The sequence below is a fragment of the Nyctereutes procyonoides genome, unplaced genomic scaffold, assembly GCF_905146905.1.
Source record: "Nyctereutes procyonoides isolate TBG_1078 unplaced genomic scaffold, NYPRO_anot_genome, whole genome shotgun sequence".
NCBI classification, from domain to species: Eukaryota; Metazoa; Chordata; class Mammalia; order Carnivora; family Canidae; genus Nyctereutes; species Nyctereutes procyonoides.
In genome coordinates, this window is record NW_026575134.1 from 21,379,771 (window position 1) to 21,405,720 (window position 25,950).

Consider the following 25,950-nt stretch of genomic DNA (forward strand, 5'->3'; position numbering starts at 1 on the left):
TGAATTTAAATTTAAAAATGTTTAAAAAGTGCAACTCTATCATTAAAAAAATATTTTTGTAAAACCATTAGTATGCTGAAACCAGAATGGACTCCTAGATTAGTGAGAAAGATTCTGATAAACGATACCAGTTTTAGTGACCTTCAATTGAAGGTCACTAACAGGATGATACAAGTATCCTTCAAACATTAATTTAATGTTTGAAATAGCCTCTGAAATAACCATGAACAGTAAATTTCAATACTTCCAAAGAACATTTCTATTAAATATCGTCAAGTACACACATCATATTAAAAGATACTTCTAGTGCCAAAATACATTGTTAACCTCTCAAGTGAAGTAATTTAAAGTCTTAGTTTTATAAAGACAGTATTTTTGTTCTCAGATGCCCTGCTAAGTAAGAAATCATTTCACAAAATATTTCAGAGACAGAGAACTCTGCTGTTCATTGAATCCACCTTGGATAAAAAGGAAATGTTGGTACTGTCTTGATGCACAATCTAAGTCAAAGAAGCATCAAGTTCATCGAAAGCAGCCTTGTATAGGAATGGCACCCTCATGGGGTGTCCTAACATTTTCACAGGGCACCAAGTCTACCTTTGAAATCCTTAGTGGGCTTAAATAGTTTTCCTCTAGAAATATTAAGAATTAAAGATAAAATAACCCCAAAGGTGATATTATTACACTTGGAACTGCAGAGAAATAGAAATGGCACATTTAATCTTTGACCACTCAGCTCACCTTTCATTTTTACCCCTTCCCCTAATCCATGTAGTCTAGATCCTTACAAAGACAGACTTGCTGTAGGGTACTTTGTACACTGTTTAATTATAAAACATTCTTTAATGGGTAAAATGGACATAACTTATAATTTCTTGGTTTTTGGAAAATTGTAACATTATCTAAATGATTTCTTAGAACTTGTCTTACTGATCTGTCTTCTCTTTGTTTCCATGTAAAAGCAAAATGGTGGGCTCACGCTGCGTATAAAACTAGCAAAAACAACTCAAATTCAGATTAGCCTGCTTTAAACATGGATATATATTTTAATTATAAAATATGAGTGAACTTATTTAAATAAGTATAATAAATAATTTATGTAACAAATTTATCCTATACAAAACTTAATTTAAATGAATTATTTAAATTAAATAAATGATACAATTCTGTGTATCAGACTCATAATTTTGGTATCAGAAGCTATCCACATGTTGGACACCAGATGGCGATGCAGGAAAATAAAAGCAAAGTGAATAGCATGAAATCCTTAAAACCTTGGTTGTTTTATTCCTATTAAAAATAGTTTATTTTGATTTTCCTATTTTTTATAGGTAACTTAGAAACTGGAAATATAAGGAAATGAGATGGTTATCCTAAAACTAAAGAAATAAGTGGTAACATTTAACTATACACATATGTACATAATATTCCCAGTTAAGAATGATTTTTAAGGTTAAGCTATTGCCAACTTAGAAATTTTGTGCCAATTTATACTATATTTCTAACAATCTCACTCCATTTTCATGAACACTTAAAAGTTTTATTTGCTAAATTCTAAGTAAAAATATTATTTTAATCTTTTAATTACTTGAATTTCTTTGATGGCTTTTGACGTAAAACTCTTTCTCATTTATCAATTTTCATACAATCTTGTGAATTGTAAGTCTTCTTTCTCTAGTTTGTGGTTTGCTTTCTAATTTTAACCTTTAAACTTATTCTTATGGTTTCTTAAAATAATATGCTTACAAAACCATTTATAATTAGATAAATGTCATCTATAGTCTCTACTAACATTTGATGGTTTTGTTTGCTTATTTTACAATGTAGTGTTTGCTTATTTTACACTTTACACTGTAGTTTGATGGTAAAATTTATTTCCCCCAATAATATGAGGTGACAATTACATTAAGCGGTTTTCCCCTGAGTAGCCGATTTTCCCTTTTACTGAATACTTAGTGGTTTGTGATCCATTCTCTATAACAAGTGAAGATGTGGAATACATTTCTAGAACTATTCCTTCACTATTTCCATTGTTTCACTAACTTCTTAACTTTTAATATTAATCATACAAATATGAGCTAACATATATGGAGAATCACAAATGTACCAGGCTAAGCACTTTAATGAATTCATTTAATCTTCACCAAGTTTATGGTGAAGTTTATGGATTAGTTTGTTTATTTGTTTGAAGATTTAAAAACATGGAACACTTCATGAATTTGCAAGTCATCTTGGCATAGAGGCCATCCTAGTCTTCTCTGTATTGTTCCAATGTTAGTCTATGTGCTGCCGAAGCAAGCACTGAGTTTAGTTTTAATAGTTTCCATGACGCAGTTGAAGAAATGAGACTTACTTAGAATGTTAAGCAAAGTGCCCAGAGTCACTGCAAACCCAAACGCTGAACACACTCTACCGTGTCAAATAATTTTCAATTTATACCAAAAGAGTAAGCTGCCACACCTGGTCATGCTTCTTTTTCCACATCATCTTTCTGTTCAACTATGTAACTATCTGTTGGTCTCATTAAAGTTCCATTTACCAATAAATTTTGGGCAAACTGACATCTTCATATGAGCCACCTTCTCATTTCAAGGAGAGTTATTAATTCCATATTTATTATTATATCTCCATTCAACTCTTCTACATGTATCTCATATTCTTTTCTCTTTTCTCAAATGCGATTCCAAATATATCATTAAAAGTATTGCTAGGTAATTCATGACGTTTTTGAAACACTGTGAACAGGATTCTAATTTGTATTATTAATCCCTGTCCAGAGAAAATCAGAAGGGGGTCATTACCATTGCACAATTAGAGATGCAATCAATTTGTTATTAGTACTCTGGGAGTTGAAAACTCTTGTTCTGAAATAGATATTGCTATGCCCTCAACACTGGCTGCTGGTTTATGTTTTCTTTGGTCTAGTATATAAAAAAATTGATTAAGAATTTTCCATTTTTTAATCCAATTTAGGAAAGTCAAATCTAGCTCAAGCCCTACTTCTAACAAGCATCAATGGCCACAACGGATTCAACTATGTCCTCTGGCCTTCAGTTCTCTCCTTTCTGGAAAAAATGGTGGGGAGGGGCGTGGAGAGGCTTTACTACATGAACTGGAAAGACCCTCAAATTCTAAAATCTTATCATTTGATCTGAAAGAATCTTAAGCAGGCTCCACACCCAGTGGAGAGGCCACAGTGCTTGATCTCATAACCCTGAGGTCATGACCTCAGACAAAATCAAGACTGGGATGTTTAATTGACGTAGCCACCCAGGCACCCCAACATCATTCTTTTTTTTTTTAATTTTTATTTATTTATGATAGTCATAGAGAGAGAGAGAGAGAAAGAGAGAGGCAGAGACATAGGCAGAGGGAGAAGCAGGCTCCATGCACCGGGAGCCCGACGTGGGATTCGATCCCGTGGGATTCGATCCGGGGTCTCCAGGATTGCGCCCTGGGCCAAAGGCAGGCGCTAAACTGCTGCGCCACCCAGGGATCCCTCATTCTTAAGGTATAATAAATGCATTAGTATTATTTCTTTTTTTAAAAAAAATTATTTATTTATGATAGTCACAGAGAGAGAGAGAGAGAGAGAGAGAGAGAGAGAGAGAGAGAGGCAGAGACACAGGCAGAGGGAGAAGCAGGCTCCATGCACTGGGAGCCCGACGTGGGATTCGATCCCAGTTCTCCAGGATCATGCCCTGGGCCAAAGGCAGGCGCTAAACTGCTGCGCCACCCAGGGATCCCGTATTTCTATTACAAATTGTTGTTGTTGTTGTTCATAGCCCTGTGGAAATTTAGCTGTCAGCTTCGAAGGGTGAAACTTTAATGAAATGCCTAAAAGATCATATACTCTGATTTTTTTTTCCCTCTTTACCAACACTATGATGCAAAACTGAAAATATGCTCAATGTTTTTATATTTACCTGAGGCTGATTATCTGGAATGTCTTCTCTAGTTGAAAAAAAAAATCAGTTTTGAGTTTGGCTGGATTTGCCTAAATTTGTGTATCATTCAAAGAGAAGGACACAAATGTCTAATGTACTTCCAGAAAAGAGATGCTACAACACAGATAAGTGAAGATGCCTCTTTAAGAATGCAAAAATATTTGATCACTGATTGAAATTCATTATAAAATTCTGACAATTGGGGCATCCAGGTGGCTTAGCGGTTGAGCATCTGCCTTCGGCTCAGGTTGTGATCCCAGGGTCCTGGGATCGAGTCCCACATCGGGCTCCCTGCATGGAGCCTGCTTCTTCCTCTGCCTGTGTCTCTGCCTCTCTGTGTGTGTCTCTCATGAATAAATTAAAAAACTAAAAATCTTTAAAAAAAATACTGACAACTATGTAGCACTCCCCATACTGTTATGACTAACAAAGAAATAGACTCAACTAAGGAAGCAGCACTACCAGTCTTGAATTTTTCTATGTACATTTCAGCGAAACAGTGTCTCTATACTCAAGAAAACATCCAATGCTGGAGAGGTGGGATACAGAAACTAAACAACAAACATGTATATATAAAGTATCAGGTGGAGACAAATGCTACAAAGAAAAAGTGATATAAAGTGACAGATACTAATTACAGCATTAGTGTAAGTAAAACGGGAATGGTACTGGAGATGGGCCTTTCCTAGTAGGGAAGAACTTGAGCAAAGATCTGAGCAAAGAGGGGGAGTAAGCATGCATCTATATACACTCAGAAGTATCAAGACTCTGGGTAAACGGAAGTGATTTCTAATCTGTGCATAATATTAAGATCTGTACCTAAGAGAAAGAGCAGATCTGTTTTTTAAGCAATGTTAGTAACATCACCAATGAGTTCTTTTAAATGCAAAATACCATTTGGGATCAACAAAAAGTTATCAACACAAACTGAGGAAATTCAACCTAACTCAATTCCACTGAAGTCAAATATATAAACATATATGTATATTGGAAAATATATTTGAGTAATATAAATATTTGAAAAATCTACAGTATGATTATGGGAAAAAAACAGAAAAAATTAAATAAAGAAGATACCTATTAACAGAGCATTTAAACAGGAGATATGAGGAATGCAAAAATGTGTGGAATATATTTTTAAAGCGTGCAAACACTGGACAAAACATTAGAAAGATGAATTCATTATGAGAAAAAGCAAATGCCAATATTTGAAATTTATAAGAGGATTTAACATGCAAATAGTCCCTTTATGACAAAGTCTCTTACAATGGAGCATAAAACAAAAAAGATTTTGTGTTTAAACACATGTTTCCAAGCTCTAACATAGACATCAAAATTCTCAAAATGCTTTCTAGAACCTTAGGAAATGTGCTGAAATGGGGTTTGGCTATTCACAAATTAGGTTCAAGTCTATACATTCTCCAAATACCTTAGTGCAGTATCAACTTATACTTTAATTTCTGCTGAATTTAAACCTACTAAGTAAATAGGAGCAGATATGATAGTTTAAGTAACTGTGAGCAACTTGGCTAAACCTACAGCTTAGTTTAGTCCAAGCCACTCTCTTCACCTATTCTTATAATTAAATGAATACAGGGACTCTAATTTTACCCAGTAAATACTGACACACAACTGTGCTTACTGGGCATGGACTCTTTTCCAAGTCCTTGAAGATCCAGTAGGTAAGTTCTAACTTCTACGCTTTATAAATAACTGATCAGGGGCGCCTGGGTGGCTCCGTGGTTGAGCCTCTGCCTTTGCCACAGGTCGTGATTCTAGGGTCCTGGGATCGAGTTTCACATGGGGTTCCCCGTGGGGAGCCTGCTTCTCTCTCTGCCTCTCTGTGTCTCTCACGAATTAAAAAAAAATTTTTTTAAAGTAAATAATAAATAAAAACAACAGATCAGTTCAAAAGGGAAGTATTCCTTCTGCATCACCTTATTACTTTGCTATTTCTAAAACTGAAAATGTAATTAATTTCTAAGTACCAAAAACTATCTTTAGTGTACCATGTAATTAATGGAAAAAATATCATGGTTGTCAACACCTTCTTATAAACTTTGGTTATACTTGCAAAGCAATTAAGTTATCCTCTGGCAATATTTTTTTTTTAACTAAATAACCTGGAATACATGCCCTGTTATAATCTTTCAATTTCTCCTTTGGGAGTCTTCTTTATGTCTTTTAAATGAAGGTAATTTTAAAAAGCACCCATCTTTACCTTTAACAACTCAAATACATATAAAAGAGAACTTTCATTCTTTTAAGAAACCTAACTCTACTCCTTCCTGTTTTAGTAAACCCCCCCAAAATGCAAATGGCTACAATATAAGAATATTCATAAACGTCCATACTACTAGAAATGCTGTGAATTACCAAGATCTTAAAATCTAAATCAATGATAAGCACCGTAAGTTACAACAAGCTCTAGACAGATGCCTGCTGGACTTTGCTGAAGGTACCTCCCTGGTGGGATTTCCTGATTTCCTCACTGCTTAGGAATCCCTTGAGAGACTCCGGAAGTGAAGATTCTGATTCCCTAGGTGGGGGCTCCTAACCAGCTGCCAGGTGCTGCTCATGCTGCTGGGCCGCAGGCCCCACTACAGGATGCTTGTTGGTTGACATAAATGAGATATGAATCCACGTAAAAATTGCTTGAAATCTAAATGATGATGATTTTGTAAGACATGAAATAAAATTACTCTCCTGGAATTCACGTGTCACCAGAGTGCAGCTGCATGCCAAGCGTCTGTGAGTTTATTTGTGCCCTGGGCCTGTTTCCTAAGGATGAAAAACACAAACAAAAACCACTTCTAAATGTAAACTGCGCAACTTAACAAGTGTGCTTGTTACCATATGCAGAATAAAAAAGCTCTGAGCTAAGGAAACCGTGCCCTTGTCTGGGAATACACGAGACCTATTTTGGAGGAAAAACTAACATTTCAAGCACGTGAGGCAGGGAAGAGGCTCGCACTGCTCCCGGCACCTGCGTGTGCACCTGTCACCTCTGGCTGCTGCTCATGGCCTGACCGCTGGGCCTCCAGCAGGCTGTGGGTACGGACACTTGTGTCCCACAGCTGACAGCGGATGCTCTCAGAAGTAATGCGACTGCTTCTTCCTCTGCGTGTCAGGGGCCACACTGTATAAGGACCCCAAGTCAGAAAGCCTTCCAAGAGGACGGGACTGACAGCCCTTCCCGGCACCCCCACACCTGCACCTGCACCTGCACCCAGGTCCTGGGCAAGGAGGTGCGCGGAGCCTGGAGCAGCTGCCCACCTCCGGGTGCTGACGGCTCACGCCCCGGGCACCCTGGCCCGCGCCCCCTCCTCGCCCCACGCGGGCGTCAGGATCCCACTGGGCCGGGCGGTGCAGGGGGCGGCGAGCGCGCCAGGGGCGGCGCAGGGGGGGGCGGGCGGCCGCTGCAGGGCTCGGGGAGCGGCTCGGCAGCCTGGGTGCGCCCCGCCAGCAGCACCCGAACCCTCCAGCGCGGGGTGTGGGCACAGGTGCCGGGGCCACTCCCTGCCTCCCCAGCTTGCCCCAGGGCCCGGCGGCCTGCGCCCCGCAGTCAGAAACACTACTAAGTTCTGTCGTTTCTTTCCCAGACTCAACAACAGCTTCAGAGGAGACAAAAAAAGGGGCAAAGATTAAAAAAATAAATAAATAAATTAGAAAAAAAGAGAGAAAAATACACGCAACCGCGTGCACGTGCACACCTATAGCATGCATGCACACACGCACCAGGCATTAGAAGTATATTTTGAAGGTTTTGCCTTAGAATCTCCATCCCATTATTCAATTTCTATTTATTAAGAAAGGCCTAGCTGTTAAAGACAAAAGTATATTTTTGCTTTTCTCTTACCAAAACGATGTATAATGATTAAATCTCTTTAAATGTATCAATTTCAGGCATGTTGAAGCCCCAAATATACTATGATAACTAATGAAACTCAAGAATCTCTTCTGAATTATACAGTTCATGTGGTTGACATTAAATATTATATAAATGCAAATAAGAGCATGCGAAGTTGACAGGAGCAAAGATAAAGGTTGAAGAAAGAAAATAATCATATAAATTTTGTCAGAATAATCTAATCCATATGTGCTTTTTCAAGCCAAAATATGGAAACACTTACTAAAAGAATCCCTCCACCAAAACAAAACTAACATTCTTCTTTAAAATGAATAATAAAAAAAATAAAAATAAAAAAATAAAATGAATAATAATAGATGGCATAGATGGTGGCAGAGCAGGGGCCTCAGCTCAGCCCCCCACTCCCAACCCCCCTGCCCTCGGGCCACGCCGCCTGCACACCTGCCAGGCAGCCCCGGGGGACAAGGGCCCGAGCCACACGCACCTGCTGCGGCTGCCAACCAGGTCGGAGGCGGGGGAATAAAAAAAAAAAAATCGAGGAGGGGGGACCCCGGGAGGAGCCGGGTTACGGGGCAAGGCGGGGGACAGGAGAGCCCCGCCGCGAGGCCCAGACAGCGGGGAGCCCGGCAGGACGCGGAGGGGCAGGGGCGCTCCCAGGTCCCGGGGTCACCATGGGGAGAGGGCGGGGGGTGGGGTGGGGGGGCAGGGGGCTCATGGGTCCACAGCTCCCCCTGAGCCCGGCACCTGGGGGGGGCATCTCCCCAGGTGCACACACCTGAGAGTCAGCAGAGCAGCCACCACCTCCCGCCCCCTCCCCCCCCCTCCATCCTCCCAGCCCCAGAGACTAGCTGGAAGGACGGGGCAAGAGCGAGTTCTTGAGCCAGCAGCACTGGAAAGCTCCAAGGGCTTTCATATTTCTTCAATTGCAGGTCTTAGATATATTTTTCACTTCTGGATTCCCTTCAACATACTCAATTTAATTTTCGGAGATATACGAGATATGGCTTTCTCTTTTGGGTTTTGTTTTCTGGTCTCATTTTGTTCTACAATGGCAGAAGTTAGTACCTTCTAAAACATGACGAGCATTAACCCAGAACCCAGGGGAAGACCGTGCTGGTTCATTCTGCAAGATTATATTCTCTCTCCCTTCCCATTCTGCCCCCCTCTTTTATTTCCTTTATGTTGTGGTGGTCACTGTGGGGCTCTCTACAAGTATTGCTGGTTTATATAAATTTGGGACTGAACAACTTCTAAAATACAGAACAAAATACACTCAGAGGATCACCCACTGGGACACCTCAGGTAGACTACATTCTCCCTCCGCTACTTCTTCACCACCACCATCTCCCAGTGTCCCCCCTTCTTTTCTTTTTTTCCTCTTTACTTTTGTTTTCTATTCTTTTTTACTTTTTCTTTTTTCCATCTTCGGGATTTTGGGCCTTTTATTTTTTACTATTTTGTTTTAGGATTTGTTTTTCACTTTAGTGGTCCTTTTGTTTTATTTTGTTCTAATCTTTCTTTTCATTTTCTGGTCTCTGACCTCATCAGAATCATCTAGGGTGTATTTCACTAGGTTGCGGTTGATATTCTTGACTCACCCCGCTCATACAGCCACTCTGCACTGAGAAAAATGAGTATAAGGAAGAATTGACCACAAAAGAAAGAAGCAGAAACAGTACTTTCTGGCACAGCGTTACAGGATATGGATTTCAATACGATGTCAGAAAACCAATTCAGAAGCACAATTATAAAGCTACTGGTGGCTCTGGAAAAAAAGCATAATGGGTTTTAGAGACTTTGTTACTGCAGAATTTAGAACTAATCAGGCCAGAATTAAAACTCAATTAAATGACATGCAATCCAAACTGGATGTCCTAATGACTAGGTTTAATGAGGTGGAAGAAAGTGAGCAACATAGAGGACAAGTTGGTGAGTAGGAAGGAAAGAGAGGAAAAAAGAGACAAATGATTAAGAGACTATGAGGAAAAGTTAAGGGAAATAAATGATAGCCTTAGAAGGAAGAATCTACGTATAATTGGGGTTCCAGAAAATGCCAGGAGGGACAGAGGGCGAAAAGTATATTTGAACAAATCATAGCTGAGAACTTCCCTAATCTGGGGAAGAAAACAGGCATTCAGATCCAGGATTTAGAGAGGTTCCCCCCCACTAAAATCAATAAAAACCATTCAACACCTTGACATTTAATAGTGAAACTTGCAAATTCCAAAGATAAAAGAGGAAATTCTTAAAGCAGCAAGACACAAGAGATTCTTAACTTCAAGGATAGGCAGAAACTGAAAGACTATGTGGCCACCAAACCAGCTCTGCAGGAAATATTAAGGGGCACTCTGTAAAAGAAAGAGGAAACCCAGAGGAACAATCCACAAAAATAGGGACTGCATACGTAATACGATGACACTAAATTCATATATTTTAGCAGTTACTCTGAACATGAATGGGCTAAATGATCCCATCAAAAGATGCAGGGTATCGGACTGGATAAAAATACAACACCCATCTATATGCTGCCTACAGGAGACTCATTTTAGACCTAAGGACACCTCCTGCCTAAAAATGAAAGGTTGGAGAAACATTTACCATTCAAATGGTCCTCAAAAGAAAGCAGGGGTAGCAATTCTCATATCAGATAAATTAAAGTTTATCCCAAAGACTGTAGTAAGAGATGAAGAGGGACATTATATCATACTTAAAGGGTCTATCCAACAAGAGGACCTAACAATCATGAATATTATGCCCCTAATGTGTGAGCTGCCAAGTATATCAATCAATTAATAACCAAAGCAAAGACATACTTAGATAATAATATGCTAATACTGGGAGACTTCAACACGGTGCTTTCTGTAAATGACAAATATTCTAAGCACAACATCACCAAAGAAACAAGGGCCTTAAATGATACACTGGACCAGATGGATTTTACAGATACATACTGAACTTTGCAATCTGAACGCAACTGAATACACATTCTTCTCAAGTGCACATGGAACTTTCTCCAGAATAGACCACATAGTGGGTGACAAATCAGGTCTCAACCAATACCAAATGTTTGGGATTGCCCCCTGCATATTTTCAGACCACAATGTTTTGAAACTAGAACTCAGTCACAAGAAAAAATTTGGAAGAAACTCAAACATGTGGGGGTTAAAGAGCATCCTGCTAAAAGATGAAAGGGTCAACCAGGAAATTAGGGAAGAATTAAAAAGATTCCTGGAAACTAGTGAAAATGAAGATACAACCATTTAAAATCTTTGGGATACAGCAAAAGCAGTCCTAAGAGGGAAATACATCACGATACAAGTCTCCCTCAAAAAATTGGAAAAAACTCAAATATACAAGCTAACCTCGCACCTAAAGGAACTGGAGAAAGAACAGTGAATAAAACCTACACCAAGCAGAAGAAGAGAGATAATAAAGATTCGAGCAGAACTTGATGAAATAGAGACCAGAAGAACTATAGAGCAGGTCAACAAAACAGGAGTTTTGAAAGAATTAATAAGATAGATAAACCCCTAGCCAACCTTATTAAAAAGAAAGAAAAGACTCAAATAAATAAAATCATCAATGAAAGAAGAGAGATTACAACCAATACCAAGGAAATACAAACAATTTTAAAAATGTATTATGAGCAACTATACGCCAATAAATTAGGCAATCTAGGAGAAATGGATGCATTTCTGGAAAACCACACGTTACCACAACTAGAACAGGAAGAAATAGAAAACATGAACAGGCCAATAATCAGGGAGGAAATTGAAGCAGTCATCAAAAACCTCCCAAGACACAAAAGTCCAGGGTCAGATGGCTTCTCAGGGGAATTCTATCAAACGTTTAAAGAAGCAACAATACCTATTCTAATAAGCTATTCCGCAGGATAGAAAGGGAGAGAATACTTTCAAATTCATTTTATGAGGCCAGCATCACCTTGAATCCAAAACCAGACAAAGACCCCACCAAAAAGGAGAATTATGGACCAATATGCCTGATGAACTCAGATGCAAAAATTCTCACCAAGATACTAGCCAATAGGATCTAACAATACATTATGTGGATTATCCACCATGACCAAGTGGGATTTATCCTCAGGATTCAAGGTTGGTTCAACACTCATAAAGCAATCAATATGATAGATCATATCAACAAGAGAAAAAACAAGAATCATATGACCCTCTCATTAGATGAAGAGAAAGCATTTGACAAAATACAGCATCCATTCCTGATCAAAACTCTTCAGAGTGTAGGGACAGAGGGAACATTCCTCAATATCTGAAAAGCCATCTACGAAAAGCCCACAGCAAATATCATTCTCAATGGGGAAACACTGGGAGCCTTTCCCCTAAGATCAGGAACATGACATGGATGTCCACTCTGACCACTGCTATTCAACATAGTACTGGAAGTCCTAGCCTCAACTGTCAGACCACAAAAAGAAATAAAAGGCATTCAAATTGTCAAAGAAGAAGTCAAACTCTCCCTCTTTGCAGATGAGATGATACTGTACATAGAAAACTCAAAAGACTCCACCCCAAGATTGCTAGAACTCATACAGCAATTGGGCAGTGTGGGAAGATACAAAATCAATGCCCAGAAATCAATGGCATATCTATATGCTAACAATGAGACTGAAGAAAGAGAAATTAAGGAGTCAATCCCATTTACAATTGCACTCAAAAGCATAAGATACCTAGGAATAAACCTAACCAAAGAGGTAAAGGATCTATACCCTAAAAATTACAGAACACTTTCTCAAAGAAATTGAGGAAGACACAAGGGATGGAAAAACATTCTGTGCTCATGGATTGGAAGAATTAATATTGTGAAAATGTCTACGATACCCAGGGTAATTTACACACTCAATGCAATTCCTATCAAAATACTGTGGACTTTCTTCAGAATTGGAACAAATCATCTTAAAATTTGTGTGGAATCAGAAACAACCCTGAATAGCCAGGAGAATATTGAAAAAGAAAACCAGAGCCAGGGGCATCACAATGCTGGATTTCTAGCTGTACTAAAAGCTGTGATCAAGACAGTGTGGTACTGGCACAAACACAGACACAGAGATCAATGGAACAGAATAGAGGAGCCAGAAATGGGCCCTCATCCCTATGGTCAACTAATATTCGACAGAGCAGGAACGACTATCCACTGGAAAAAGGACAGCCTCTTCAATAAATGGTGCTGGGAAAATTTCACAGCCACATGCAGAAGAATGAAACTAGACCATTCTCTTACACCAGACATAAAGATAAACGCAAAATGGATGAAAGATCTAAATGTGAGACAAGAATCAATCAAAATCCTAGAGGAGAACACAGGCAACATCCTTTTTGAACTTGGCCACAGCAACTTCTTGCAAGATACATCTATGAAGGCAAGGGAAACAGAAGCAAAAATGAACTATTGTGACATAATCAGGATTAAAAGCTTCTGCACAACGAAGGAAACAAGTCAACATAACTAAAAAACGTACAGAATGGGAGAAGATATTTGCAAATGACGTATAAGATAAAGGACTAAGATCCAAGATCTATAAAGAACTTATTAAACTCAAGAAACAAGCAATCCAATCATGAAATGAGCAAAAGACATGAACATAAATTTCACCAAAGAAGACCTACAAGTGGCCAACAAGCACATGAGAAAATGCTCCACATCACTGGCCATCAGGGAAATACAAATCAAAACCACAGTGAGATCCCACCTCACACCAGTGAGAATGAGGAAAATTAACAAGGCAGGAAACCACAAATGTTGGAGAGGATGTGGAGAGAAAGGAACCCTCTTGCACTGTTGGTGGGAATGTGAACTGATGCAGCCACCCTGGAAGACTGTGTGGAGGTTCCTCAAAGAGTTAAAGATAGAGCTACCCTACAACCCAGCAATTGCACTGCTTGGATTGACCCCAAAGAGAGATGTGCAGTGAAACGCCAGGACACCTGCACCCAATATTCATAGCAGCAATGTCCAGAATAGCCAAACTGTGGAAGGAGCCTTGGCGTCCTTCGACAAATGAGCAGATAGAGAAGCTGTGGTCTATGTACACAATGGAATATTCCTCAGCCATTAGAAAGGACGAATCCCCACCATATGGTTCGACGTGGATGGAACTGGAGGGTATTATGCTCCATGAAGTAAGTCAATTAGAGAAGGACAATCATCATATGGTTTCACTCATTCGGGGAATATAAGAAATAGTGAAAGGGATTATAGGGGAAAGGAGGGGAACTGAGTGGGAAATATCAGAGAGGAAGACAAACCATAAGAGACTCCTAACTCTGGGAAACGAATAAGGGGTGGTGGAAGGCGAGGTGGGTGGAGAGGGTTGGGGTGACTGGGTGACGGGCACTAGATGGGATGAGCACTAGGTGTTATACTATATGTTGGCAAATTGAACTTCAATAAAAATTTTTAAAAAAATAAATAAAAATAAAAATGAATAAGAAATGTAGATTTAAAAACAATTTCTTTGCTTTCATAACCTAATCATATTCTTAGAATTTCTAACAATTCTAGTATTTTGGAGTTTGATTTAAATATTCAGATTTCACAACGAAATTAGTAAATATATGTTATTTTTCCCTAGCATTCATTCAGCCACACAACTTTGTGGTTACACGTAGACTCACAAAGATGCCCGTGCTCGCATCCTGTGTTTCCCTTAGAAAGGATACTAGAACTCTGTTTCTTTATCTGTAAAATTAAGAATGGTAGTAGTGTCAACCAAACAATGTAGTTGTAAAGACTAAATGAGTCATCACAGAAAACACAGAGAATAGTTTCTGCCACAAAAGCAGCATTTAAAAAAATAATACTAAAAATTCCCCACGACTTGTGATTCATTGAAAGTCAATACATAAATACGATAAACAATGAATACGCAGCTACCTTAGATCTTGGTAGATCTACTGATTTCTGAAGGGTAAATCTCTGGCTGGAATAATAAGATCACTTAAAATCATTCTGTGACTTTTCAAACATGAAAATGTACTCATGATTTTTCTGAAATAACTGAACAACAGTATATAGTTAATAAAAAATTCAGGGTATAGTTGACAAAAATATCTTTTTATGGTAAATAAGGACCATAAACGATGTAAGGAAATTAACTAATATAAAGAAGCTAATATACAGGAGCTGAGACCAGTAATAAATTTTCTGGGAGTAGAGTGGGAAATCAAGATGGCTTCACATTTCAAATATGGGCACAGTATGTGTTTTTCAGAGTCGCATAATTAAAAAGGAGGCTGCATTTATTGCCTTTTCGGTTTCTCTGTAAAAGTCAGGGCAATGACAGGCAAATATGGGACCGAACCTAAGTACAGAACATCTGGGTAGATGCAACTGTGAACAGTGAACTTCCACATTCCCTCATACTCTCTGAATAGGCTTGGCTCAACACAAATGTCCTATGTGCCATGTAGGGTGTAAAGGTCAGGTGGCGCTCCTACCTGGGTCACAGTAAGAATTTCACTAAACCTAAATCTATAGCTACTCTCTGGATACTTTGGATTTCTCAAGCCAGTAAAACCAACATGCAAGAAAAAAATACATCTCCTGGCAGAGTTCCAGCTGACAAGGAGATGGCCTTGAAGGCCGTTGCTATGTAATGTGGGGAAGGAGAACCAAGCATAAAACTCAGCGGACTCATCCAAACACTTCCAAGCTGGGTGAAGACTGTGGACAATTGCAGGAGCCACCGTGCAACAGACATACAGAGATCATGGATTCACAGGCATCTGGGTTTAAAGGTTGGGCCATCCCACTAGGCAAACCACTGGCACTGGAGTTGGGCAAGGGTGCAGGGAAATTAGAAAGGGTATTAGAGGAGAAAACAGATAAATATAAATTATGACCTTGGTCTAACATTAGCAGCCCACCTTCTTTATATATTCTTGTCTGTTTTGTTTTGTTTCAAATTGTAACCAGTCACCATATTTAAGGATCAGTGACTGGATATAGTGGACACTGGTCAGTTTTCTATCTATCATTACTGACAACTTTTGGTCTCAGTTTCCCTTCTTGTGGCCAGAATCTATTCTGCCCTCCAATGGGAAAGGCTGGTGCTTAAAAGCCTGGCTCCTTGGTCTTTAGGCAGAAGAACTTTCAAATTCATATTCTAAAAAGCTTCTAGGATTCTTTTTTTTTTTTTTTTTTTTTTTTTAGCTTCTAGGATTCTTTAGGATGATAAAGTTTATTTAAATGAAGTTGAGATCCTTTAACTGGTTCCACCTTCCTTCTCTTGACACAATTCCACAGTCCTTCGCTGATAGTGTTTCCTGGGATCCTGTCCCAAATAAATTATCACCTTGGAATCCATGAGAGAAGAAGCCAATTTAAGATACTGACTATATTTAATATCTGCTGGCTTTATTAACATTTCATTAGATAGATCAAATCCGTACCAAATTTAATGTTTTTTACAACTTTATCTTTTGTTATGCTTTTGTAATGAATGATAATGTTATGTACAAATCAAACCAAATAACTACTTTTCTGATCATTTGAGACACCAAGCATTACATGTGACCTGTTCACATTTTGTTGAGTACATGGTGAGTTCACACACTGAGCAGAGTGTTAACTGAGACTGGCATGAATCAGATCTTATGCAGTATCAAGTTTTATTAAATAATACCACGGATACAGACAAGGTAAAGGATTACTAAAGGTTAAGGGAAAAGAGAGAAAGATCTAGACCTGGAGAGTGTTTCCCCAGGAATTATGGGCTGAATTGTATCCCCTCGAATTCATATGTTAAAGTCCAAACTCCTTGTAGCTCAGAATGTAACAGTATTCAAAGATAAGGTCTTCAAAAAACAAAACAAAACAAAACAAAACAAAACAAAAAAACAAAGATAAGGTCTTCAAAGAGATGGTTAAGTCATAATTAGGCTACTAGGATAAGGATATAATTTCATAGAACCAGTGTCCATATAAGAAGAAGAGACACCAGGAATGGGCATGTACAGACAGATGACGACCTAAGGCAGCAACAGGGCTGCCATCTGCCAGCCAAGGAAGGAGGCAGCAGGAGAAACTGACCCAGCCTACAGAACAGTGAGAAAATCAACTTCTGTAGTTTCCACTATGCAATCCGTGGTATTTTGTTATGGTAGCCCTAGAAACTAAAAGACTCAGTCATACCTTACCATGCTGGAGACACACATGTGGCCCACATGAAAAGAAGTCTCAAAAAGAGATTTGAAGACTTCCTTGCATATATTACCCATGGGACATATCTAGGAAGTCTTGCCACCTCGATCCTGGGTTCTTTCGCTATCTTCAACCAGTGACATCCCGCTAAAAGCATTTTGGTTATGTCTTTTTCCTCTTATAAACATCATACATTTAGTTACGTGGAGCCCTGGTTAACAAAGAGATTGTATGTGCTTCCCCTGACAACTCTGTTCCTAGAGGTGCCCTTCCAGGGAAGGGAAGTTGTTTTAATTTCTCCCCCTCCCATGTGATTTCAGGGACAGAACTGTTCTTTTATATTCAATACAAAATGACTTCACCGCATTGTTCACATTCATCTCTGTGAATATAACCACTTGAAATGCGAATTATATCCACCAGTAAATGGTCATGAAATTTAGTTATTTATCTGAGACACAGTGGGGTGGGAAGAGGGAAAGGGGCAGAGGGAGAGTGAGAAAGAGTCACAAGCAGACTCTGCACAGAGCCCATTGCAGGGCTTGATATCACAACCTTGAGATCATGACCTGAGCTGAAACCAAAAGTCAGTCATATGACCAACTGCGCCACTCAGGTGCCCCTGGTCATGAGATTTCTTGCCTACATTCTATGAATTGAAGTGAGGAGTGGTAAAATTCATTTTTGTCCTATTTTATTTGCTTCAGAGTTCACACTCTTTAGCTCTGTATAGAAGGTCTAATATGGTTCTTGGGAAATAGGACATTTAAAATAGCACACTGACATATCTACTAGTTCTTGCATTAATAAATAACACTTTGAATACATAATAAAGTATTATAATTATAAAGAATAGTAGGATACATATTATCCATGGAGTTTTCTACATACCTGGAACAAATAACACTAAAATTTATATGGAATCACGACCCTGGAGAGCCAGAGCAATCTTGAGGAAGAACAAAAATCTGGGGATACCACAATCCCAGATTTCAGGACATACTACAAAGTAATCAGAACTGTATGGCACTGTCACAAAAACAGACACATAGATCAATGGAACAAAACAGAGAGTCCAGAAATAAACCCTTGCTTATAGGGGCAACTGATCAATGACGAAAGAGGCAAGAATATACAATGAATAAAAGAATGATACTGGACCATTTTCTTGTGCCACACACAAAAATAAACTAAAAATGGATTTAGACCTAAATGTGAGACATGAAACCATAAAACTCCTAAAAGAAAATATAGGTATAATCACTTTGATATTGGCTTTAGCAATATTTTTCTAGATCTGTCTCTTCAGGTAAGGGAAAGCAAAATTAAACTGCTGGTACTAAACTAAAATATAAAACTTCTGCACACCAAAGGAAACCAACAACAAAACAAAAAAGCCACCTATTGAATGGGAGAAGATATTGAAAATGATATATCCAATGCCAATAGAGATTAACACCAAAACATATAGCTTCTACAATCCAAAACCCTTCCCTCCAAAAAAAAAAAAAAAAAAAAACCCACATAAAAAACAAACAATTCTATTTAAAAATGAGCAGAAGCCCTGAATACATTTTTTCAAGAAAGGCATAGAGATGACCAACAAACACATGGAAAGATGTGTGAACACATTCATCAGGGAATGTATATCCAAACTGCAATTTTTTTATCACCTTAGACCTGTGAGAATGGCTAACATGAAAAAGACAAAAAAAGTATCAAGAAGTTGGTAAGGACATGGAGAAAAAGAAGCCTTCATGCATTATTGGTGGGGATGTAAACTGGTGCGGCCACTGCAGAAAACAACATGGAAGTTCCTCAAATAATTAAGAGCAGAAAACTGTAGGATCCAGTAATTCCACTACTAGGTATTTACTCAAAGAATATAAAAATACTAATTCAAAAAGATATATGCACCCCTATGCTCGTTGCAGCATTATCTTCAATAGCCTACATATGGAATTAACCCAAGTATCAACCAAAAGATGAATGAATAAGGACAATGCAAGATACACACACACATAACACACACAATGGCATATGACTCGGCCATCAAACAGTGTGACATTTTGCTATTCGGGACAACATGACTATACCTAAAAGGTATTATGCTAAGTGAAATGCCAGGTGGAGAGAAACAAATACCATATAATTTCACATATATGTAGAATCTAAAAAACAAAACAAATGAGCAAACAAAAGACAGACTCTTAAATACAAAGAAGAAACTGGTGGTTGCCAGAAGAGAGTGGGTGGGGGGGAAATGGGTAAAATAGATAAAGGGGATTAAGAGGTACACACTTTCAATTATAAAAAAAATAGGTCACAGAGATGAAAAGTACAGCACAGGGAACATAGTCAACAATATTATCATAACATTGTACGGAGACAGATGGTGACTGTACTTATCATTGTGAGCACTGAGTAATGGAGAGAATCGCTGAATCAATATGCTGTATGCCCGAAACTAATATAACATTGTTTCTTAATTATACTTCAATTTAAAAACCATAATGCATCATGGATATGTGTCCAGTGTAAAAAAATGAGTATTAAACAGAAAATTGCCATATCATTATCCTTCCAAGTTGTTACTTATTAGGGGTTACAATAATGTCAGTGAGTAGAGGGGTTCACGTCACCTGTTCAAGCTCCTTTGAGTAAAGGGAGACTATCAGCAGTGTTTTTGTCTTCATTATTACTTTAATTGCTTCTCTCCTAGGTAAAGCCTTAGACATTCAAAAAGGATCTCAGCATGGAAGTTTTTGGAGAATAGGGCAGCTCAGTAACATAGTCTTATAATAGATCGACATATCTCAGCCTATCAATGATAAAACACTATGAAGTATTTAAAATCTGGGGGGGGGAGAGATATAAATTAGAGAATTAATTCAGCAAAAATGCAGTCATCTTATACTTACTGAAGCAACATTGACAAAATCGTCATCTGAGAGGGTTTCCAACATTTCGGAGACAGATGTTCGGATCAGTTTAAGTGTCAGTCCACTAACACTTCCACTCCTATATATATAAATAAAAAAACAGATCCATTAAGTACATATTCAAGGAACTCCAGACAGCCTAAGGAGACTTTTGCACTAACCCTAGGTCATTTAGATAATATTTATATAATTTTGACTTTAAAAATTAGTAGAGAAAATCACATTTTAGACACAGTAGAAGTAAATTAAAAAGATTCTTCTCTTTCCTATTAGCATCAGAATGTGTATGTTTCTAACTACAATGATGAAAACTGCATGTCCAAGGCTGATCTTAGGAAACTGTGGATACTTGTGGCACATTTGCTTATTCGGAAAATACTGAATAGCAGCTGTTAGCCATGTCAGAAGGAGTTTGGTCTTTATTTCTCCTTTTTTAACATATTTTCTGATCCTCAGCAAACTTACCTAATTGTGAGACTCATCTGAAAGGGGCAGCTAACCCTCCCTTCTTCATCTCTAGAGCTCTCAGCTTTTCCCCACTTGTAGACTTCTAGCTGTTAAACAATTGCAGGTTCAATGTACAAAATGCCAAATTGCTACCAAACATTTTTCCTATTACTGGTCTTGGTACCAACCAGGCTGGATATTTCAGTCATCCAACTTCCTCCTCCATCTCAACTTTCCTACCCACTCAGACAATTTCCTTCCCTTTTCTACTCCATTTCACAGTTCCCATGGAGGTGGTCTCCTCTCCATCTTCTCTCCACTCTGCATCAGGTGCATCTTACCTCAAGACCCCGAGCTTGGATAACAGCCACTCTATCCAGCTCTTAGTCTCTACTCCTGCCCATGCAAACAGGTGAAAATTCTGGAAACACACCTTCACCTAATACCGTTAATAGCTCACAGTGACTTACTAACTAGCCAGTGACCACAGGAACCCTGCATTCAGAAACTTTCATTCTCTCTCTTTTCTTCCATCTGCTCAACACAGTTGCCCTAGATGTTCTCACCTAAGCCACCTAAGTGAGCCAGATGTTCTCACTCCTGTCATTTCTTCCAGTGGAAATTCCCTTCTTTCTCCTCTCCTCTCCCACACCCACCTTAGGAAATCTTAGCTTGAAGGAATCAATTCTAATTTTATCTCCTTAATGAAGTCTTCCCCGACACTTTAAATCAAAGTGCCTTTTCCTGTAGACTCTTTGTGCTACGTCATACTTCACATCTATCACCTTGTACAATTATTTTAGTTACTTGGGAATACGGGTTAGCCTCACTAATACTTGAATTTCTTTTGAGAGACAACTTACTCATCTTTCTCTCTATATTATCCCAATGTATATAGGAGACCCTCCAGACATGTCTGTTAAAATAATCTTTTAAAATGGTATTTCAACTTCATATGCATTTTTGATCCTGGTATATGCATATGGGTTCTGATGATTTTAATATGAAAAATTATTTCTGGAAATTACCATACATTCAATGAGATTCTAACATATTGAATCATCATTTAGATTTATACCTAAAAAGAATATCAAGGATTCTTCTAACATATGATAGAAATGCCACAATACTTTAATTAAAATATGTTCTGATTTAAATAAATCTTAAGAAATGAAATGGGAATCAACATGTAAGTTATAGGTGCTGAATTCATTTATCTTCTCTTTCTCAGGCTAGGTGATAGGTTTATAACTTGTTTCCTTCAGATCATTCTTTAAATGTTTTCAAATGTTGATACTAGCTTGTGGTTTGGATTCAGCTGCCTACAAAACACTGGATTTTCTTCCAATGTGGCAAAGAATATAAGAAGATAAAGCTTTTCTTCTCAGGGAAAATAAGCATTTTATACCTCATGTTTTTAACTCCTTGGTATTGCTCTTAAAAACTAATTTTTTTTCTATGTTCTACAATTTCATTTTAAATCTTAATACAAGATTACACACAAATACCCCTTAACCTGTAGCAATGTAAAAAATAAACAAAATAACCAGTTGAAAAACCCATGGAATTCCTTCCTATATATCAGCATTTTCCTTAAATTGGCCTTTAATGTATTTGATATTTATCTTTTTGTGGCCAATCCCTACAAGTTATTTGAATCATTAATGACTAAGTGCCAAAGTCTTTTTCTTCTTTTCCTTTCTTTCTTTCTTTCTTTTTTTTTTTGGTAGTAGGAACTGCTAAATTTTAGCAACCATATACTTTAATCCTGTTTAAAATATAAAGCAAAAAAATTAGAAACAAATGAGTAATTTTTCAAAAAAAGTTCAAAAAATTACTTTAGAACTATGCCATAATTTTCAATTCCAACATATATTCTTCATATTTTCATAATTGCCTGGATATAAAAATCATCTTAATTGTTCTCAACCTATTTCTTAGTACCAACACATTACTGTTTTCTTCAAATCCTCCCTATATTTTCAGTATATAAACATATAATATTGAACTACTCACACATCAACCAGGATAAGCATATCTTTAGGCGATGCAGCTCCTTGGATATACCTGAAACATATACCATATGAATATTTTTTCTCTTGAAAAATATTAAACATTGGTATGTTTTGAATTGTTATTTATTGATTTCTTAGATATTTTCCAACCAAGACCCTACTTCCATTCTATCTCAGTAGACAATGTGCTTTCATTCACAATTCTACAACACCAATTTTTAAAAAACTATATTTAACATAATAGAGATGTCAGAGGCAGAATATTTAAAATGTTTCACAGATATAACAAAAGATCAAGAAATGTGTTCTAATATTAGAAGCAAAAGAAATTAACTCTTGGATGTAAAAGGTATATATATATACCTACACTACAATTTATTGACTGTGGGTTTTGAAATTCCCTCTAGGGAATTATAAGATTTTGTCCTGGGATCCCTGGGTGGCGCAGTGGTTTAGCGCCGGTCTTTGGCCCAGGGCGCGATCCTGGAGACCCGGGATCGAATCCCACGTCGGGCTCCCGGTGCATGGAGCCTGCTTCTCCCTCTGCCTGTGTCTCTGCCTCTCTCTCTCTCTCTCTCTCTCTGTGTGACTATCATAAATAAATAAAAATTAAAAAAAAAAAAAAGCTTTCCTTAAAAAAAAAAAAAAGATTTTGTCCTATTTTGCAATGCAAAAAAAAAATAAATAAATAAACACAGAAATAGCCAGATGGTCTAGGAATGTGAAAAAGCAAATACCAACAGACAAGAGATACTAAAGGATAATACAAAGGGATAATGAAGTAACTTAAAACAGACTAACATATAATAACATTACCATGAGTTTCAAGTTGTGCCTCTCAGAACTTTAGAGTGTCCAAGAATCACCTGGAGAACCAGTCCAAAATGCTGATTCTCATACGGAACCCCAGCCCTACAGATTCAGAAGCCCTGCCTAGTAAAGCAAATCTAGGAGAGTTGTGTTCAGACAGTTCAGTGACTGTAGAAGACAGAAACAATTGCAGGCGAATGATTCCCAAAGTTTATGCTGCCTGGACACTGTCTGATGGAGGGGGGTGGGGGAGGGTTGACTTACCTACCAGGAAGAGCTGAACCTGAACTGGACTTTTTAGTTATTTCTGAGGTCTCTTTGCCCTCGACTAAATCTACCTTTTCAAAAGCCTGCCGGAAAACCTGCCAATTCGTTTTCAGACATCCAACACAGTGAGTATCTATTCAGGACTATGTGTTCATGAGACAGTTTATACTGTGCACCAAGTCCCTTTCTTTGCAAGAAGGTGAAAAGGGCAGGTCCGCCAGGATATTCCAATGGAAGGCAAGTGTAGTTTATGTCCAGCATCTTAAGGATTCCTGGCGTGCTTCTCTATGGGAGATGAGAGGACAGGATAACAGGTTGGCACCTTGGTTCTAAGGTTCCCCTCAAAACAAGTTCCTAAACCCAATCTATGTGATATCATAGTCTCAGTCTTCATTCAGCAACACAAAGCTCTAGGGCCACCAAACCTAGAGAAATATTTTTTAGAATATTATGTGGATTAATAATATCTAGTACAATTATATGTGGCTAGTGTTCAGTAAATTGCTACTGGAATGCTTAACAGGACATTATAAAAGTCTTAAGTATATTTCTTTGAACCAATCATCATGAATCTTGGAATTTGCTTAAACTCTAGCAAAAAGTTAGAAATAATGAAAATGTCCAATAATAAGGGATTTTCAAAATAAACTACCATATAATCATGCTTCTAAAATGACGCTAGTTATCTCTCTTAGGCATAAGCACTCAAAGGTGTTGATATGAAATAATTGGTTACAAAGCAGTAAATTATATAAAATGTGAATTCATAAAAAAAAGACACAGCCACAGACTCAATACATTTTTTAAAAATGGAAATAAAATGAACAAGTTTAATAGTTGTTTCCTAGTGAGTGCAATCATGAGCTATCTGGTATTTTTTTGAGTTATATGTTAGGAGAATGAGTTGCTTTAGTAGTAAGGAATAAAAAAGGCTTCCTATTGGGAAAATGAAACCTAAGCTATGTGACCATAACTAGGGGCAGCTTTTACCTTGGGGCCAGTTCTCATTAGTTCACTGCCAGAGGCAAACTGTCTTCTACTATATCTAGACACTTCATTAGAGCTCTACACCAAGCAAACTGGGAGCTTTTCAATAGAAATCCCCACCAGCTAAAAGAGATTTAGAGATGACATTGAATATAAAACTTAAAACTAGTCCATTTGAAATCATTTGATAAATCATTTCAACAATTTTCATTATTATTTGCTCACTTAAACTCATTATCTTCATTGAGATTTAACAGTACTTACTTATCAGAAGAAAAAAAAAACAAACACCAGAGCTCTTTAAAATAATTAGACAATATTATTCTGAAATAGAAAGATGCCTTTTCAACATTTTAACAAAAAAAGTAACTTGCTTTTGTCTAGTTTACCTTTTTATGACTACCTAAAAATTCTTACCATGGTCTTCTCCGTACATCATAAAGATCAATCTTGTTTGGAGTTCTACTGTTATCAACCCATGGAGAAGCTAAAAGAGAGAGAAAATGAAACTTAAAAAATAAATAAATAAAAATATTACATATGATCTAGAAAGATATTTTCAAAAGTGACAAAACTCTACTGACACATTCCACTCACCAGAGCAATAGTTAAAATACGAGTTACTTAAAATGGAAAACAACACAACAGTATAAAAGAAAGTTAATATAAGTCAATTTTCTTTTTTCACATTGTTTCATAAATGACTTATAAACACAGAGATTTTCTGGATGCTAACTTACAAGTTTTCCTAGGTGTTCAGAGATTATACCTTTTACTTTTTCCCTCTACTAACACAAAAATTTTCCTTAAAAGAAAATCATTTGCCACTAATGGAAACTGTACTTTCAATTACTTAATTTTTATATTTTCATTCAATGTCATACTATCTTGATCTATAAAAAAGACACTTGTTTCTCTTGAATTGTTCTGTAATAGGATGACTTTTTTAACCTTATTATTCACATATTTGATAACGGCCACAACATTTGAGATTATAATTAAAAGGTTAAAGTAAAATTAAAATAAATCCATGAAAAAATTTTTTCCTTAAATTTATTTGAGTGATTTGAAATAATTCAAGTACAAATTCAGGAATCCTGTGTTTCAGAGCCTTTATCATTTTGCGATCATCAAGGAAAAAATTGTCTAACTCCATTGATTTTTAAATGCAATTATTTATACTTATTTTAACCAAATCTAACACTTTAATTAAAATTAAATGCTTTACGCACACACATACACGCACAACTTAGACCTAATGGAGAATAATAAATGTTAATAAATCAGATGATAATTTTATGCTGAAAATATCCTCCCCTTGAACATATGACTCTTAGGAAGATTTCCATAATAATTCTCATGACCTATACCTTCCAATCTATTTTGTGTTTTTCTTTATTGAAAACTATGGAAATCTTTACCATGAACCAGATTTATTAGCCACCTACGATAATTTGGCCAATTAGGATACATCAAAAAATAACTTCTGA

The 25,950-nt window shown here is 37.4% G+C and overlaps 1 protein-coding gene and 1 non-coding gene across 8 annotated transcripts in view; both read right to left on the minus strand.

Moving 5' to 3' along the window:
• Window positions 1-25,950, minus strand: part of CACNA2D1 (calcium voltage-gated channel auxiliary subunit alpha2delta 1) — a 476,566-nt gene that overhangs the window by 94,591 nt on the left and 356,025 nt on the right. For all 7 annotated transcript variants that reach the window (XM_055300850.1, XM_055300848.1, XM_055300849.1 and 4 more), the window contains exons 8-10: window positions 24,878-24,947; window positions 22,398-22,448; window positions 19,914-20,013 (exon numbers count right to left, since the gene is read on the minus strand). In XM_055300850.1, coding sequence (XP_055156825.1) covers window positions 19,914-20,013; window positions 22,398-22,448; window positions 24,878-24,947 — 221 coding nt within the window. The remainder of the gene's footprint in view (window positions 1-19,913; window positions 20,014-22,397; window positions 22,449-24,877; window positions 24,948-25,950) is intronic.
• Window positions 2,196-2,302, minus strand: LOC129494455 (U6 spliceosomal RNA). Its single transcript, XR_008661349.1, has one exon. It is a non-coding gene; the product is annotated as a U6 spliceosomal RNA (small nuclear RNA).